The sequence below is a fragment of the Natator depressus genome, chromosome 20 (genome assembly GCF_965152275.1).
Source record: "Natator depressus isolate rNatDep1 chromosome 20, rNatDep2.hap1, whole genome shotgun sequence".
Lineage (NCBI taxonomy): Eukaryota > Metazoa > Chordata > Testudines > Cheloniidae > Natator > Natator depressus.
This window is the reverse complement of record NC_134253.1, coordinates 24,806,571-24,821,691: the sequence shown is the minus strand read 5'-3', so window position 1 is coordinate 24,821,691 and position 15,121 is coordinate 24,806,571. Positions and strand designations below refer to the sequence as shown.

The 15,121-nt window shown below is 59.9% G+C and overlaps 2 protein-coding genes across 2 annotated transcripts; one reads left to right on the top strand and one right to left on the bottom strand.

Annotated features, from left to right (window-relative positions):
• Positions 1 to 2,302: 2,302 nt before the first annotated feature.
• Positions 2,303 to 4,954, bottom strand: IER2 (immediate early response 2). The gene has a single exon (XM_074934852.1). The coding sequence runs from the start codon at positions 4,899 to 4,901 to the stop codon at positions 4,185 to 4,187; it is 717 nt and encodes a 238-aa protein (XP_074790953.1). The 5' UTR covers positions 4,902 to 4,954; the 3' UTR covers positions 2,303 to 4,184.
• Positions 4,955 to 8,859: 3,905 nt separating this feature from the next.
• Positions 8,860 to 14,741, top strand: STX10 (syntaxin 10). The gene is given in 9 exon segments (XM_074934797.1): positions 8,860 to 8,894; positions 9,230 to 9,267; positions 9,270 to 9,398; positions 10,225 to 10,319; positions 10,868 to 10,930; positions 11,436 to 11,552; positions 12,143 to 12,249; positions 12,743 to 12,837; positions 13,318 to 14,741. Coding segments are annotated over 9 exon segments (756 nt in total). The 3' UTR covers positions 13,395 to 14,741.
• The last annotated feature ends 380 nt before the right edge of the window (positions 14,742 to 15,121 follow it).

The window sequence follows — 15,121 nt, the reverse complement described above, 5'->3', positions numbered from 1 at the left end:
CTTCTTGCTTGAGTGACAGGAGACTCCCCACTCAGTGTTTGCACTACAGGGACTATGATACACCAATGAAAAGTTCAGACTCCAGCCACTAGGGGGGAGCTGCACAGACACAGTAGCCAGCTCTTTAAGCTGGCTACAATATCAACCATGGGGGCTTTATTCTGTGGTAACCTTAAAAAAAAATACATGGATAAGATACTTGTTAAAGGGTGGCAACGCCTGCCCCGGCATTTCATTTATTCGGACTTCACCTATGCAAAGAGAGGCAGGGCAGCCCAGTGGTTAAGCATGAGCCTAGGACATGGGTTCAATTCCCTACTCTGCCTCATGATTACCATGTGACCTTGGGCAAGTCATTTAGCCTCTCCATGCCTTGGTTTCCCATCTGCACACTGGGGCTAGCCCTGCCCTGCCTACGGCGGACCGGAGGTAGAAACTGACCGAGACGCGTTTTACTCACTTCACATAAGTGCAAACATGGCACCATCAGGCTCAAAGCACGTGGCACTGGGGCTTCCGCACATCTAGGCAACTGATTGGAAATACAGCCCAGCCTGGAAGTAGCAAGAAGGCTGGATGCCTGGGTTCTCTCCCCAGCTCCACCAGTGACCTCAGGCAAATCCCACACCTGCTCAGTGCCTCAGTTTCCCCTCCTTCTGCCACTCGTCTATGTGAGCACTTGGGCGCAAGTGTTTGTACAGCACCCCACAACACCAGGGCTGCCGGAAACAGCTACAATAGAAACAAGGAGACGCAGCACTGGGCAGCTGCGTCATGGACCAGTCTGTACTAAACACCTTTGATTTTCACAGGGCTAGGAAGGTCAGAGGCTGCACGAGCTATGGAGACTCCCAGAGCGGAAGGCTACGGCTGAACACTCGACGGGAACACACACGCAGGCCTTAGGGGTGTCACAGATACACAGACCGGCTGTAAAAATCCTGCACCAGTGTAAATCCAGCTCAGATGCATTAACTTTGTTTGACGGGGTCCTTTACACAGGGCTTTTGGGGGGCAGTAGGAATCAACCTGCCTGGCTTTGTGGGGGGCGGGCAATGAGTGGATGCGAAATTGAGGTTTGCCTTGCCGCAGTCTGGATCACGCAGAGCAGAATTCCTGAAGCCCAACGCACCCCCAGCCTGGCTTTGACCACAGCCGAGGAACTGATCCAGTCACCAGTGACTGGGGTGAGCAGTTCCAGGGAGGGCTCGGGAGACAATACGCAAAGTCCTCGCCCCTTTAACACTGGGGAAATAATAAAAGAAACCCCCACAGGCCTGGCTCAGGTTACCAGCCAACAGTGCTTTAAAGTCCAGGGATCCATCGTTCTCTCATTTGTGCCCCCGCCAGGGCTGGATCACCAGGGCACAGGTTACGCTTTCAATGCCCGACCAGCAGCAATTGTGAACCTATCCCCAGTCCTGTGACATCTCCCCCCTTCCACAACCCTATGTCCCAATCCCCCACCACAGCTGCAGGAGCCCTGAGCGCCCTCCCCCCCCTTTCTATATAGCTTGATTATTTTGCAGGGGGATCACAGCAAGGCCAGAGGCCGGCTCCCAGCTCACAGGGATTGCACCTGCCCCCAGCAGATGTGCTTCGAACCCACCTCTCTTGCGCCAGGCCAATAAAAGATCTATTTTATCTCGCCAGCTATAATCCCCTTGCAGCCATGCCCAGCTCGCTCATCTACCTCCACGGAAGTCATGCCAGCTGTTTAAGAGGACACAGAACCAACCCCTCCCACAACCTGAACAGTTTTAACTGCCCCCTAGCTGGCAAGATGCCCATGTTTATAAGGGAATATTTCTAACCAGTTACAAGTCTGCAGTTACTAGGCCATTTAAACCTCTCCTGTTTACACTCCCACCACAACCCAAGGGCAGTTATGCAACTCGATATTTCTGTCACCCTGGCATGGGGTCACCCAAGGTGGGGGGAAGATCACAAAGGGATATAGAGGCCCAGACTCAGGGGGAGGGAGAGAAGTGGGTGGATGCTGGCTGGGCCAATGGAATGAACCAGCCTCCTTCCACGCTGGATCCTCTACTGTGTACAGCACCAGGGTCCTACTGTAACAAACAGAATTCACAGCCAGCCTCATCCACGAGGGGTTAGGAGCCCATCTAGTTTTTGCTCAAGGCCTGACAACAGTGGCAGCTGCATCTGTTCAGCCTGGAACAGGCCAAACCAAAAAAAGAAAAACACATGCCACTAAATTTAGTGAGGCCTTTACACAACACACACAAAAAACCACCCATTTCCCATTTTCATGACAAATTCAGAGCACCATAACTTCGCCAGTTTCACAAATGGATTTTATTTAACAAAAAAAAATAAGGACACAGGAGGAGGAAACCCCAGTCCATGCCGTTTCCCCCCCAAGACAATAAAAAAAGGGGGAACTATAGATATAAATTACAAGTATTCAAGACACATGGGTAACATTTAAAAAGAAATGTCTCAACTGTATAGGGTTTTCCCCCCCCATTTGTTTAATCCATTCGCTAGTTTCCTCTGCAGGCAACTAGCAAACTCAGGAACCAAAGAATGATTTTTGTTCACACATATACGTAAAGCCATCATGACATTCACAAACACAGACTGATCGGCCCCTCCTCTCCTTAGGCTCGAAGAGAACTTGAGGGGCATCTGATTTTAAACAAGACAGTGGCGTGGGGAGGGATCTTAGCCCCACCAGCCATGACAACAGAAAGATGGCCAATTCTCAGGGTTTTACAATGGGATTTGAACACGTGACAATTTCCCTTTGAAGATTCCAGGGTGGCGGTGGGTCACCAGGATTTCTGCCTTTCTCAAACACGCTCTTCTCTTTAGATCTTCAGCATTTCAGACCAAGAATTTTAATAATCGTATCTTACACGGATTAGTTCAAATAACTCAAAACTCTGAGTAAAGGAAACTTCCCTCCACCACCCCCAGGCTGAAGAGGAAATAAAATATCTCTGGAATCTATGATTTTCGTAGGGTTTTTTTAAATTATTTTTAAGCTTTTATTTGATTTTTAAGAGCAAGCAGCAGAAGGCAGCCTTGTCTCAGTTCCCCTTTACAGGGTTAAATGAGTCAAGCTGACACACACCCCACCCACACCTTGAAAAACCAGCTCTCCACACACACACAAAAATCTACCGGCGGCGGTCTGAACAGGAAATTCCCCGCTGCCTTTCTAGACCCAGTGTGATGCAATGACTGGTCATATGAGTGGTGTGTCAACTTGTAGACCTGGCTGGAAGAGGGGGAAGTTTCCTTACTGAATCCTGCTTTGAGAGCTTTTCGTTGGTTAAAAGAAAAAAGGCCTCTTGAAAAACAAAAACACACACACAAAAACACACTTTTTAAAAAAGTACCCCTGAGGAAAGAAATCTAGTAAGTAGGACACCCATCTTCCACCATCCCCCCCACTTTCTGGGGGTGCTGGAGAACGAAGCCTAGGAGGCGGGCGGGAGAAACCCAGCCCTCCCTCCCTCTTGAGGCAACAGATCCCTTTCTTGAATATTTCTCAGCACTGTTCACTCTCTTTTAAACCCCTTTATCGCGCATCTGGCCACCAGGTCTGCAGCCCCCTCTCTGTCGCCCCCCCAGCAACCATGCTGCGATCACAAGGACACAGAACAACACGGAGGAGAATAGGCCAAAAAGTTTCAAGTTACCAAAAAAAACCCACACCCCAACCCCCGCCCCCTGGGGTGGGGGTTATGGAATAGCACCAATTGACCCCAGGTCCGCATATAGCACGTCTCTACACAAAAATAAACCATCTGTCAGTGAGGAGCAGGCAGGAGAAGCTCGGCCCGGTCTGCGAGTCTCTCTTCCCCATCGTGAACTTGGGCCAGAGCCCCTCCGCTCCCACGCACACAAAGCGCAGCGTCTCTCGGTCCTTTTGTCTCGCCTCCCCCCTGGACCCAGCAGGGTGGGGAGGGACGTGCGGGGGGGCGGGGGGTCCGATCCTTCTTCCGCTGTCCTCGCAATCCATCCCCGGCCTTCGTGCGCCTCTCTCCCGGCCGGCTCCCCGCCCCCCCTCCGCCAGGGAGAGGGGGGCTGCGCCCCCAAAAGCGACCCCCCCGCTCCTGCCCCATGGCACCCGCCAGGAGCCGAGCGAGCAGCTGCGCGCCGCGGGGCAGGTCCCCCAGCCACGAGTCCCCCCAGGCGGCGGGGAAGGGGATTTAAAAGGCCACCACGGCTCGGACCAGTATGCTGAGCACCCCGTCCCCGGGCCGGCAGCCCGGCGTGGGCTCGGGGCCCTTGGGCGGGCCGCCCCGCAGCATCCCGGAGAAGCGGGTCTGCAGGACTTTGGCCAGGCTGGGGAAGGGGCCGTCCTGTCCCTGGGGCTGCCGCTCGCCCTCCTCCTCCGCCGCCTCCAGCCGGGCCTTCTTGGTGGGCACCAGCCCGGCCTCGGCCGCCCCCGGCTTGTCCAAGCTGCTGCTCCGCCGCTTCCTGCTGGCTTTGCCCGCGGGCGGCAACGAAACCCCCCGCGCCGGCCGCCTACCCGCCCCGGGCGCTGGAGCCGCCGGAGGGGCGGGCGCCTGGGGCACGTCCCCGCTGCTGTCCTGCGTCTCCATGGGCTCCGGATCGCCGGCGGCCAGGGCGCTTCCACGGTCCGCGGGGGCTGCCCGCTCCTCCGGGGCCTGGGGGCCGGGGGAGGCGGCGGCCGGCAGTGGGGGCTGGCCGGCCCCTTCCTCCCCCAGGCAGGGCTGCGGCCCAAGTCCCCCCTCCTCGTCCTCCTCCAGCTTGGCGGAGAGATAGACCTCCCGGGCGCTCCGCATGACCAGCGAGAGCTGCAGGCTCCGGTGCAGCCGGAGGCCGCCGCGCTGCAAGCGGGAGTTGTACATCTTCCACACCGACAGGGTCATGATGCGCTGGGCTTCCTTCTGCACCTCCATGCCGGGCGGCGGGGGCGCCTGCTCCGGCCCGGCGGGCTGCTGCGCGGGTCTGGCGGGTGCGCGCGGCCGGCGCCCTTTGCACCGACCGGAGAACTGGGGAATGGGGGGAGGGAGAGAGAGGGGGAGGGGCTGCGCCTGGGTCTTCCCGCCCCCGCCGCTGCTCCGCCGCCTTTTGTTGCTGATCCTTTTGCTCCGCCGCCGCCTTCCGCCGCCGCTTCAGACCCGCCGCCCCGACTAAGCCCAGCCGCGCCCAGCGCCGCTGCTTTTATACCCCCGGTGATCTCAGCGCCCGGGCCGCCCCCGCCCACTCCGTCAGCCGCATCCGGCCTGTGCAACGCGCCGCCACCCCCAGCGGCTACTGCGGGGGGAGGGGAGGGCGGAAATGCCGGGGAGTGGGGGAGGGGAGGCGGAGGAGGAAGCCGCCAGCCGCAGCAAAGCGGCTGAAGAGGGGGGGGGGGTCAGTGCAACAGGGACACCCACCCCCCGGCACGTCCAGCCACTCGCGGCCCCTTTTGCAAAAGCAGCCAGAGGCCCGCCACTTTGTGCTTTATTTTGCGCGTCCAAGGTAGCGATGGGCGCTGGTCTGCGCGCGCAGTGCAGCAGCTGCCCCCGGGCCGGGTGTGAGGCGCCAACGCCAACCGGCTGTGCGGAGCCGTCGGTGCAGCAGCTGTTGCACCATGCCTGGGCGCGCGCGATGCATTGAATGCAGCGGCTAATGCACGTGCCCGCGCAACGCGATGCATAAATGCAAAGCCAGTGCACGACGACCTGCAATACAGCCCGCTGCACAATCGAGCTGCGTCTGCAACGCAATAACGGGAGCACAAGCACCATCGCTGTGTTAAGTGCAAATGCAATCAGCCAGTGCAGCCTGTGAGCGTAACCCTCACGTGCAGCATCTCTGTGTCTGAGCAAAAAGCCCCACCGCCGTTTAATGCAGTCTGCCAAATCAATCTGTCCGTGCGTGCAATGCAGCAGAAGCAGAGCGTGTGTGAGGATGCAATCTCTGCTAGATAAAAGGTACCTTGTGTACGTGGAATGCAACCTCCAGGGCAAATGCACACGTCGCTTTCTGTGTGTGTGTGTGTGTGTGTGTGTAAACCGCGCACTCTGTGTTTTTAGCTGCCACTCTGTTTCAATCCACGGACTGGAGTCACTGCAACCCCTGCGTGCTGGCTGCAAAATGTGTGCCTGCACAATGCAATCGCTGCGTCTTGTGTCGTGCCAATAGACAACCCGTACTAGAGCACACCCCAAATCTGAGCCGGAACTCGGCGTGAATGAAATTTTACTCCGTCCCTTTAGGATGCGTGTGCCCGATGCAAGCGGCTGCATTGCAAAACTGTTTCTACTCCCCTCGTAAGGTACTAGTGCTTAGCACTGGTTGTGCGCTCGAGCCACCCCAAAATCGGTGTCGGCCGCGCAAGAAACCCCGCAGCAAACTCCAGGGCGGCGCAATGGGGGCTCCAGCTCCAACGCAAACCCGCTTTCCCCTCTTTCCCTTCGGATCATAGTCTCGGGGCCGCGAAGAGGCCGCCAGGATCACCTCCCCCGCCCGCCTACGGCGAGGGAATGCAATGCACCGGGCCCCTGCCCTGGCCAGGGGGTCGCTGCTGGGGCGCAGGAATGGGGGGGAGGGTTAAAGTCAAGCCCCCCCCATCTCCACGCTTCTGCCCCCTGCCCCACCGCAGGCCCGGCCCCCCAGCCCGTGTTCCCCGGCCATCGCTTTAAGAAGGAGGAGGAGGAGGCTCCGCCCCACTTTTGAGGTCACCCCAGCCTCCCCCTGGTTACCGTTTCCATGACTATATTAGGGGCCCATGACGACAGGGGGCGGGATCCGAACGCGGCGCGCACCAACGTTCCAAAAGGGGCGACGTTTGCAGCCGCCTCGCTTCCTCTTTCCGTATAAGGGCAGAGGCTGGAAGGCCCCGTTGGGGCCTATGGGGAGCGTCCTTCCGGGATCCTAGGGGGAAAAACCCATCGGCTCGCGCTGCAGATCCCGCCCCCGCAGCCTGCCTGCGCGCACAGCACGTGGGACTGCACCCACCCCGGTGCCCCCCCCCCGATCTCCCTCCATCCCCCTACCTGCCTGTCACCCCACAGCCCCCCCAATCTTCCCCAGCCCACTCACCACCTGCCTGTGACCCCCCAATCTCCTCCCACCACCTGCCTGTCACCCCCACAGTCCCCCTACAGCCCCATCCATCTCCCCAACCCACTTACCACCTGCCTGTCACCCCCCCAATTTTCCCCCAGCCACCCACTACCTGCCTGTCACCCCCCCCACCCACTCACTCACCACCTGCCTGTCACCCCCAACCTCCTGCATCTACCACCTGCCTGTCTCCCTCACAACCCAACTACATGACAACCCCCCACAGTCAGACTACACACAGCCAATCTTCCCCCCCAACTCCCTCCATAATGACTACATGACACGACCCATTTCCCCCACCCACCCACCACCTTCCTGTCACCCCCACCCACACAACTCCCCCACAACCCATCTACACAACACATCCATCCACAATATCCCCCCACAATCTGACTAGATGACACAACCTCACTACACACATCTGAGCACAGTCTGACTGTACAGGGCCTACTTCTCTCACCCACTCACAACTCCCCCACACTATCTGACTACTCACAATCGCCTCTACATCCCCCCACCCACAGCTTCCCTCTACACATATCAGACAACTCTCTCCCAACTCGACTCAATACAACCTGACAACACACATCCCCTCATAATCTGATTGTACACAACCTACCTGTAAACACCTCACACACACTGCCTGTCCCCCCCCCCACAATCTGACTACACACATACCCCACAATATGACCACAACCACACCCAGTCTGACTGGACACAATCTACCTGTACACAGCTCAACACACATACACCGTGCCTGCATGCCACACAACTCCCCCACACAATCTGACAACATGCAACCCCCCTCCCCACACACCCTGCCTACACACTTTGCACACCACCCTCACACTATCCTCCACAACCTGACCATCAACAAATCCCACATATAACTTCAGATGCACACAGCCCCCCCCACCCCATGGCTACACATAAAAGCTCACCCCACCCGCATGCACCCTGCACCCACCCTGCTGTCCTCAAGTGCTCAGTGTCACCCCTCACGAGGCCTCCCAGCAGCAGCCCCCTGGGGGCCAGGGGCCCATGGAATCACCTACCAAGAGTCATGAGAAATCCCCTGGGGCAGGAAGGGGACAACCAGTAACCCCACAGCAGGGACTAGTCCTAATGGCTGGATTAGAATGAAATAACCATGAGGAGGAGGAGCTGGGAGTGGAGTCTAGGGGCTGGGGGGGGCTGGGTTCTAGTCCTAGTTGGGGGGCAGAGGAGCTGCGAGTGGTGTCTAGAAGTTAGAAGTGGGGCGGGCTCAGCGTCAGGACTCCTGGGTTCTGTTCTCAACTCTGGGAGGAGAGTGGGGTCCAGTGGTTGGGGCGGCAGGGTCAGGACTCCTGGGTTCTAGTCCTAGTTGGGGGGTGGGCTAAGAATGGAGTCTAGCAGCGGGGTGGGGGCTGAAGTCAGGACTCCTGGGTTCTATTCCCAGCTTCCGCACGGGAGTGGGAGGTGGGGGGTGGGAGAATCCGGACGCCTGGGTTCCATTTCTCTGCTCCTCGGCTCCGTTTGGAGCAGGTCAGTGCCGGGAATTCGGGGTCAGCTCAGCCTGGCCCCTCCCCCGCCCGCCTCTTTCCTCCATGGAGGGTTGTGAATGGGGGGAGCCTCGCCCCTCACCCCCCCTCCGCTGCAGCTGCCACCCGCCCGGCTAGATCCGCCCCCCCCGATTTCGGGCAATCCCGCCCCGCCCTCAGCAAAGGCGGCGGCTGGAGCCTCGGCGGGGCCGGGCCAGCGCCAGTCACATGGCGGGGAGCGGCGGCGGCGGCAGGCAGCGGAGCCGGGGGCCGGGGCGGCAGCATGGCCCTGGAGGACCCGTTCTCCGCCGTGCGGAGGTGAGCCGCCCCCCCCCCTTAAAATGGGGCTGAAAATAGCACCGGGGATCGGGACCCTGTGCAGAGAGCCCCGCTGGGAAACCCCCCTCCAGCCCCCTTCCCCTGTGCTGCGGGAGAGATCCCTTCCCATCCTCCTCTGGGGTGGGGGGCGATCGCTGTTTATACCGGATTTCCTTGCCGGGTGCTGAGATGCAGCCACCTCTGGGGTGGGTGGGGAGGCGGAAGAGAAGCCAGACAGGGTTTGGCAGCACAGTGCCATCTCCCTGGGGGTCCCCTCCCTGCTCCTCACTAACCCCTCACCCCCCCTTCTCTTTGCCAACCCCCCCGCCCCCCAGGGAGGTGCAGAAGGCCGTGAACACGGCCCGGGGGCTCTACGGCGCTGGTGCGAGCTGCTGCAGGAGACTCGTGTGGTCAGCACGGAGGAGTTCGACTGGACCACGAACGAGCTCCGCAACAGCCTGCGTAGCATCGAGTGGGACCTGGAGGATCTGGAGGAGACCATCGATATCCTTCTGGGGCCCGGGTTCCCCTGGGGGAGCCCCCCCAGTGCCAGGCCTCTGCCCCGCTCCCCACAGTGCCCCCTGCTGGGAGTAGCCGGGAGCCCCCACCCACTGCCAGGCCTCTGCCCCGCTCCCCACAGCGCCCCCTGCTGGGAGTAGCCGGGAGCCCCCACCCACTGCCAGGCCTCTGCCCTGCTCCCCACAGCGCCCCCTGCTGGGAGTAGCCTGGAGCCCCCTCCAGTGCCAGGTCTCTGCCCCACTCCCCACAGCGCCCCCTGCTGGGAGTAGCTGGGAGCCCCCCCCCCCGTGCCAGGTCTCTGCCCCGCTCCCCACAGCGCCCCCTGCTGGGAGTAGCCGGGAGCCCCCCCCCCGTGCCAGGTCTCTGCCCCGCTCCCCACAGCGCCCCCTGCTGGGAGTAGCCGGGAGCCCCCCCAGTGCCAGGTCTCTGCCCGCTCCCCACAGCGCCCCCTGCTGGGAGTAGCCGGGAGCCCCCTCCAGTGCCAGGTCTCTGCCCTGCTCCCCACAGCACCCCCTGCTGGGAGTAGCTGGGAGCCCCCCCCCCCCAGTGCCAGGTCTCTGCCCCACTTCTACAGCGCCCACTGCTGGGAGTAGCCGGGAGCCCCCCCAGTGCCAGGTCTCTGCCCCGCTCCACACAGCACCCCCTGCTGGGAGAGTCCATGGGAATGAAGGGCAATCCAGAGAGCTGTTTGAAGTCTATGGGCTGGTTGGGGCCTCGTCCACCCCACCCACGCTCTCCTATCCTGTGCTCCCCACTCCCACCCCTGGACTCTGTCTGTGCCCCGCGCGCTTGGTCCTTAGCTCTGGCGCACGCATTGTGGAGTCAAACCCTCGCAAGTTCAGGATCGAAGCCAGCGAGCTGACGGAGAGACGGGCCTTCGTGAAACAGATGCGGGACTCTGTCAAGGTGGGGAACCCCTACCCCAATGCACCACGACCCCGTGTCCTGTGTGTGTGTCTCTGTGTGAGGCATTGGGCCGCCCCCTCCTGGAGGAATCTGGGAACTCAGACCTCCTCTGAGTGTGTGGGGTTCTGCTGCCCTCTAGTGGGGCACAACAGCTAGTGCAGTAGAGGGACCCCAATAGATCAGGGAGGAGGAGAAACTGAGTCAGGGATCATGGTTTCCAGCAGGTTGTTTTGAAACTGTGTGTGTGTACTGGACAGAGCAAGGGGCTGGGAGCTAGGACTCCTGGGTTCTATCCCCAGCTCTGGGAGGGGAGTGGGGTCTAGATGTCAAGGCAGGGGAAGTCCAGGACACCTGGGTTCTGTTCCTGGTCTTGCTGGCTGACCGTGAGGAAGTCCCTTCCCTTCCCCGTGCCCGCATTTCTGTCTGTGAAGCCGACGGGGAAGGGAACCCCTATGGAAGTGCCCCGGGCTGCTGCTCTCCCAGGTCCCCCTCTCCCCCCCGCAACAAACCCCTCTGGTTTTTAACCCCTTCCCTTTCCTCTATCGCAGGAGATGCGGGATCACATATCCAGCCCGTCAGCCCTGGCCGTCGCCGAGCGGAAAAACAGAGAGGTACCTGGTCCTGTCCTCCCTGAGCAGCAATTGGAGCTCCTGGGGGGGGGGGGGGGGGCACAAGCCCACAGCACCACCCAGGCCGCTGCAGGGACCCCATAGAAAGGCCTATAGCACATCCCATGCCCTGGTACGCTGTCCTCTCTGTCCTGCAGCCACTGATGGGTGAAGCTGGAGTGGCAGCCCCTGGTGGCTGGGATCCTCCATCTGGGGACAAGCTGCCCAAATCCCATGGTTTGTTTGGCCCCCGCCCCTCTGGTAATGAGGGTCTTGCTGTGTAGGGGATGGGCTGACAGCAGGGGGAGGAGGCAAATAGCGTGGAGTTTGCGTTGCCATCCTCCAGATCGGAGCCGGTGTCCCCTAGAAGGGAAGGACCCCGTGTCCCATTCCCCACCCCCCTGAGCCGGCCAGTCCCCATCTCCCCCCTCATCCCGAGTTACTTGCTACCCCCAGCGGTCAGTTGCCTGGATGGGTCCCCAGTCAGGGCTCTGCTCTCTCCCCGCAGATGCTGATTGGCAGTGGGGCCAGCCAGAAGCACCCCCTGGAGCAATACGGCCCGCTGCGGGAGGAGCTGGTGTCCGCCAATTCCCGCTATATTGAGGAGCAGCAACTGCAGCAGCAGGTGGGGAGCCGTCTGAGGGGGCTGGGGGGGCCAAGAGGGGACAGAGATATGCCCTGCTGCGTCCCCAGTCACAAAGATCAGGAGGAACACAGCGTTCCCCCCCCCCCCCCCCCCGGGCGAGCTGGGAATGGAACCCAGGGTCAGATGTTCTGCTCTTGCTTTAAATCAGAGTGAAACTGATGTCACGCCCCTAAAGCTGGGGTGTGGGGGGGACGATCTGGGTTTAAACCGGAGGGACTAGAAGCATGACCTGGCTACATGTCAGACCCATGGGCCCATCTAGGTCTGTATTCCACCCCCACCCCCCCCAGATCTCTGCCCTCTGGATCAGACCCGGGCCCATCTCCCGTCTCCATCAATGGCTGGCACCAGCTGCTCCAGAGGAGGATTCCTCCCTTCCAGCCCCTGTAATGATCAGCCCGGGGAGGGGGTGGGGGGCAGCAATTCCTCCATCTCAGTTCCCTTCTCCCACCACCGTTCTGGTTCTGATCCAGTCCCCCCATAACAGGACCCTGTCGCACATCTCCCCTCCCCCCCCCCCCCCCCGGCGCAGTGACCCACTGGCTTTTCCTACCTCCCTTCCCCGGCAGCTGATCATAGACCAGCAGGATGAGCAGCTGGAGCTGGTGTCGGGCAGCATCCGGGTCTTGAAGCACATGTCGGGCCAGGTTGGGGATGAGCTGGAGGAGCAGAGCTTGTGAGTGGGGTGGGGCGTGGGGAGACCTGCTCACAGGCCTGGGAATGGGACATGAGGCCTTTTCCCACTTGAGGGCGCCAGCTTTGATCTGGCCCCAGGGCAGGGACTGGCTGGCTCAGGGGGGTGGGGAATGGGACATGAGGCCTTTCCCCTCGAGGGGACACCAGCCCCAGATCTGAAAATCCTTCCCATCTGGCCCCATATGTGAGGTGAGTTTGGCGGGTCTCAGCCCAGTTCTTAGAGGGATGACAGGTTCCCGGAGGAGAAGCCCCACCAACCTGGGGGAGTGGAGGGAGCGAATGGGACAAGCCCCCTCCTGACACCTTGGCAGGGGACTGAAAGCAGCAGTGACGGGATCCCCTGACACTGGGAGCCGGGCAGGCGTTGGGGGGGGTGGGGGGGGGGTGTTTCCAGGCCTCTCCCTGCTTGACCACAGCCCCCCCTTTGGGTGGGTGCTGCACCCCGAGATGACCTCTTGACCCTGGCTTGGCAGGATGCTGGAGGAGTTTGCCCAGGAGATGGACAGCACCCAGTCCCGCATGGATGGCGTGCTGAAGAAGATGGCCAAGGTGTCCCACATGACCAGCGGTGAGGAAGGCTCTGGGCAGGGGCAGATTTTTCAAAGCATCTAGGAGACTTCAGAACCTGAGTCCCCTTCCTGTCTCTGGGAAGTGAGTGGGGTTTAGTGGTTAGATCAGGGAGGGGCTGGGAGTCAGGACTCCTGGCTTCTATCCCTGGCTTTGGGAGGGAAGTGGAGTCTAGTGTTTAGAGTCAAGGGGAGCAAAGAGTCAGGACTCCTGGGTTCTATTCATGGCCCTGTGAGACTTTTGGGGCAAGTCCCTTCCCTGCCTCAGTTTCCCTTCTGTAAAACGGGATGGGGGTAGTGATCTCTACTCCTGTGATGTGTGTACAGGTGGGAGGGAGGTTTCTTTAATGCACTCCAGGCAGCCTAGAGGTCCCTAGTGTTGGTGCTTAAGCCAAACCCGCCCCCCAACTCAGAATCGCCCCTGCCACTCCACCCCCCCGCCCACACTCACTGTATCTCCCCCTGTGCTTCCTCCTCCCCAGACCGGCGCCAGTGGTGTGCGATTGGCATTCTACTTGTTCTCCTCATCGTGGTGCTTATCCTCTTCTTCACTCTGTAATCGACTGGCCAGGACTGCCGGGGGGGCAGCACTCTCCTGACCAGCCCCCCCCCCCCCCATCGTTGCTTGGCACATGCCTCCATCGTTGCTTGGCAAGCAGCCTGGGAGCTGCCCTGCTGGAGCACGGCCCACCCCGGTGCCTTTCTCTGACCCTTGGGGCTGGCACCTGTGGAAAGAAAAGGCACCTCCAGGTACCAGGGAAGATTCCTGCTGGGAATCTGGTTCAGGTCCCCCCAGCCTTTGCTTCCACATTGGGGGCATCCTCAGCCTGAGGGAGCAGTAGCAACGTGCTGAATGGGGGGGGGCGCTTCTGATCTCTCCCCAGATTTGGGAGGGAGGGGAAGCCAGTTAATTGGTACCTCCACCCCCCTTCTGCAAAGCCAGGAGCTGGGAGGAGAAGCAGCTTGCCCATCCCATGTTCCAGGATGGGACGGGGCAGCAGAGCCTGCGCCACCAGGGGGCGCTGACTTATCACACCAGCTCTCTTCAGCCTGTTGGCAGGTAGAACAATTCCTAAGAGCATGAGATGAGACTCAGCGATTAATACCCTCCCCTGCTGCGTGGGTTCAGGGCTCCCCCACCTTAAAGCCCAGCTGCGCTTTGCCAGGCGTGTGCTCACTCCTCTCCCTCCCTGGCAGGGCCGTCACTCATTTTTTGTACGAAAAGCCAAAAGAATTCCTCAGGAGGGTTCTCATGCGAAGGGCTTTCAGTTAAAGAAACTGAGGGTCTTGTTGCTGGATTTTTGCTGCCTTAGCGGGGAGGAAGAGACCTGACTGTTGGTTTGTTGTTGTTAATTATTTGTATTATGGTAGGGCCGTGAGGCCCCCATGGTGCTTGGTGCTGTACAACATAGCCAGGATGGACCCTGCTGGTGCCTCTGCGGCGGGGGGAGAGACTGCAGTGCATATTGGGAGATGTAGTCTGCCAGGGAGCAGGGCCCATGGGGGAACCAGGGGCATGAGACACTCCTTTCTACAATTCCCATGATGCACTTTGGGCAGCTGGGAGAGACTGCAGTGCATCATGGGAGATGTAGCCTGGGGAGGGAGCTTGGCCCACAGAGGAAAACAGGGGTGGGAGGGGCTCCCAGCTGCTGCCCAGTACCTGGGCTATTGGGAGTGAGCACAATGCATTATGGGAGATGTAGTCCAGCCAGGGAGCAGGGCCTGTGGGAGGAAGTAGAGGCGTAAAGGACCTCCAACTACAGCTCCTGTGTGACAGGGGCCTAGAGTCTCGGGGCCTAGCTGGAACCTGAATTTCTAATGTAAAAAAAAAAAAAAAAAATCAAATATTTTTTTTAAAAAAACCTTTAAACAAATGCACAATAAAGCAGCAAAACTGAGGACCTGAGCCCAGTTTTTGTCCCTTTAAAGGCGCCTGGTTTTTGTCGGTGGCTCCGTGTGCTGAGATGGGGCCGGCCTTGGGAGCGTTTAATGCTCTGTCACCGGGGATCTTCGCAGTGCTCTGAGAAGTGACTTTTAAGGCCAGCTTAGCCTGGGGTCAGTGGGGGCCCAGATCCCCAGCATGTGGGAATCATCCATCATTCCACTGGGGTCAGTGGGGCCAGATCCCCAGCTGGTGTAAAGCGGCGTTCTCCCATCGGGATCAATGGGACTGCACTGATTTACACCTGCTGAGGCTGTGACTGTCCCGGTTTTCGTCTAACATCAGTGGCGGGGCTCCGCAGAGGGTGTGAATCCAAGTGGCTCCTTGACCGTTATGCCAGC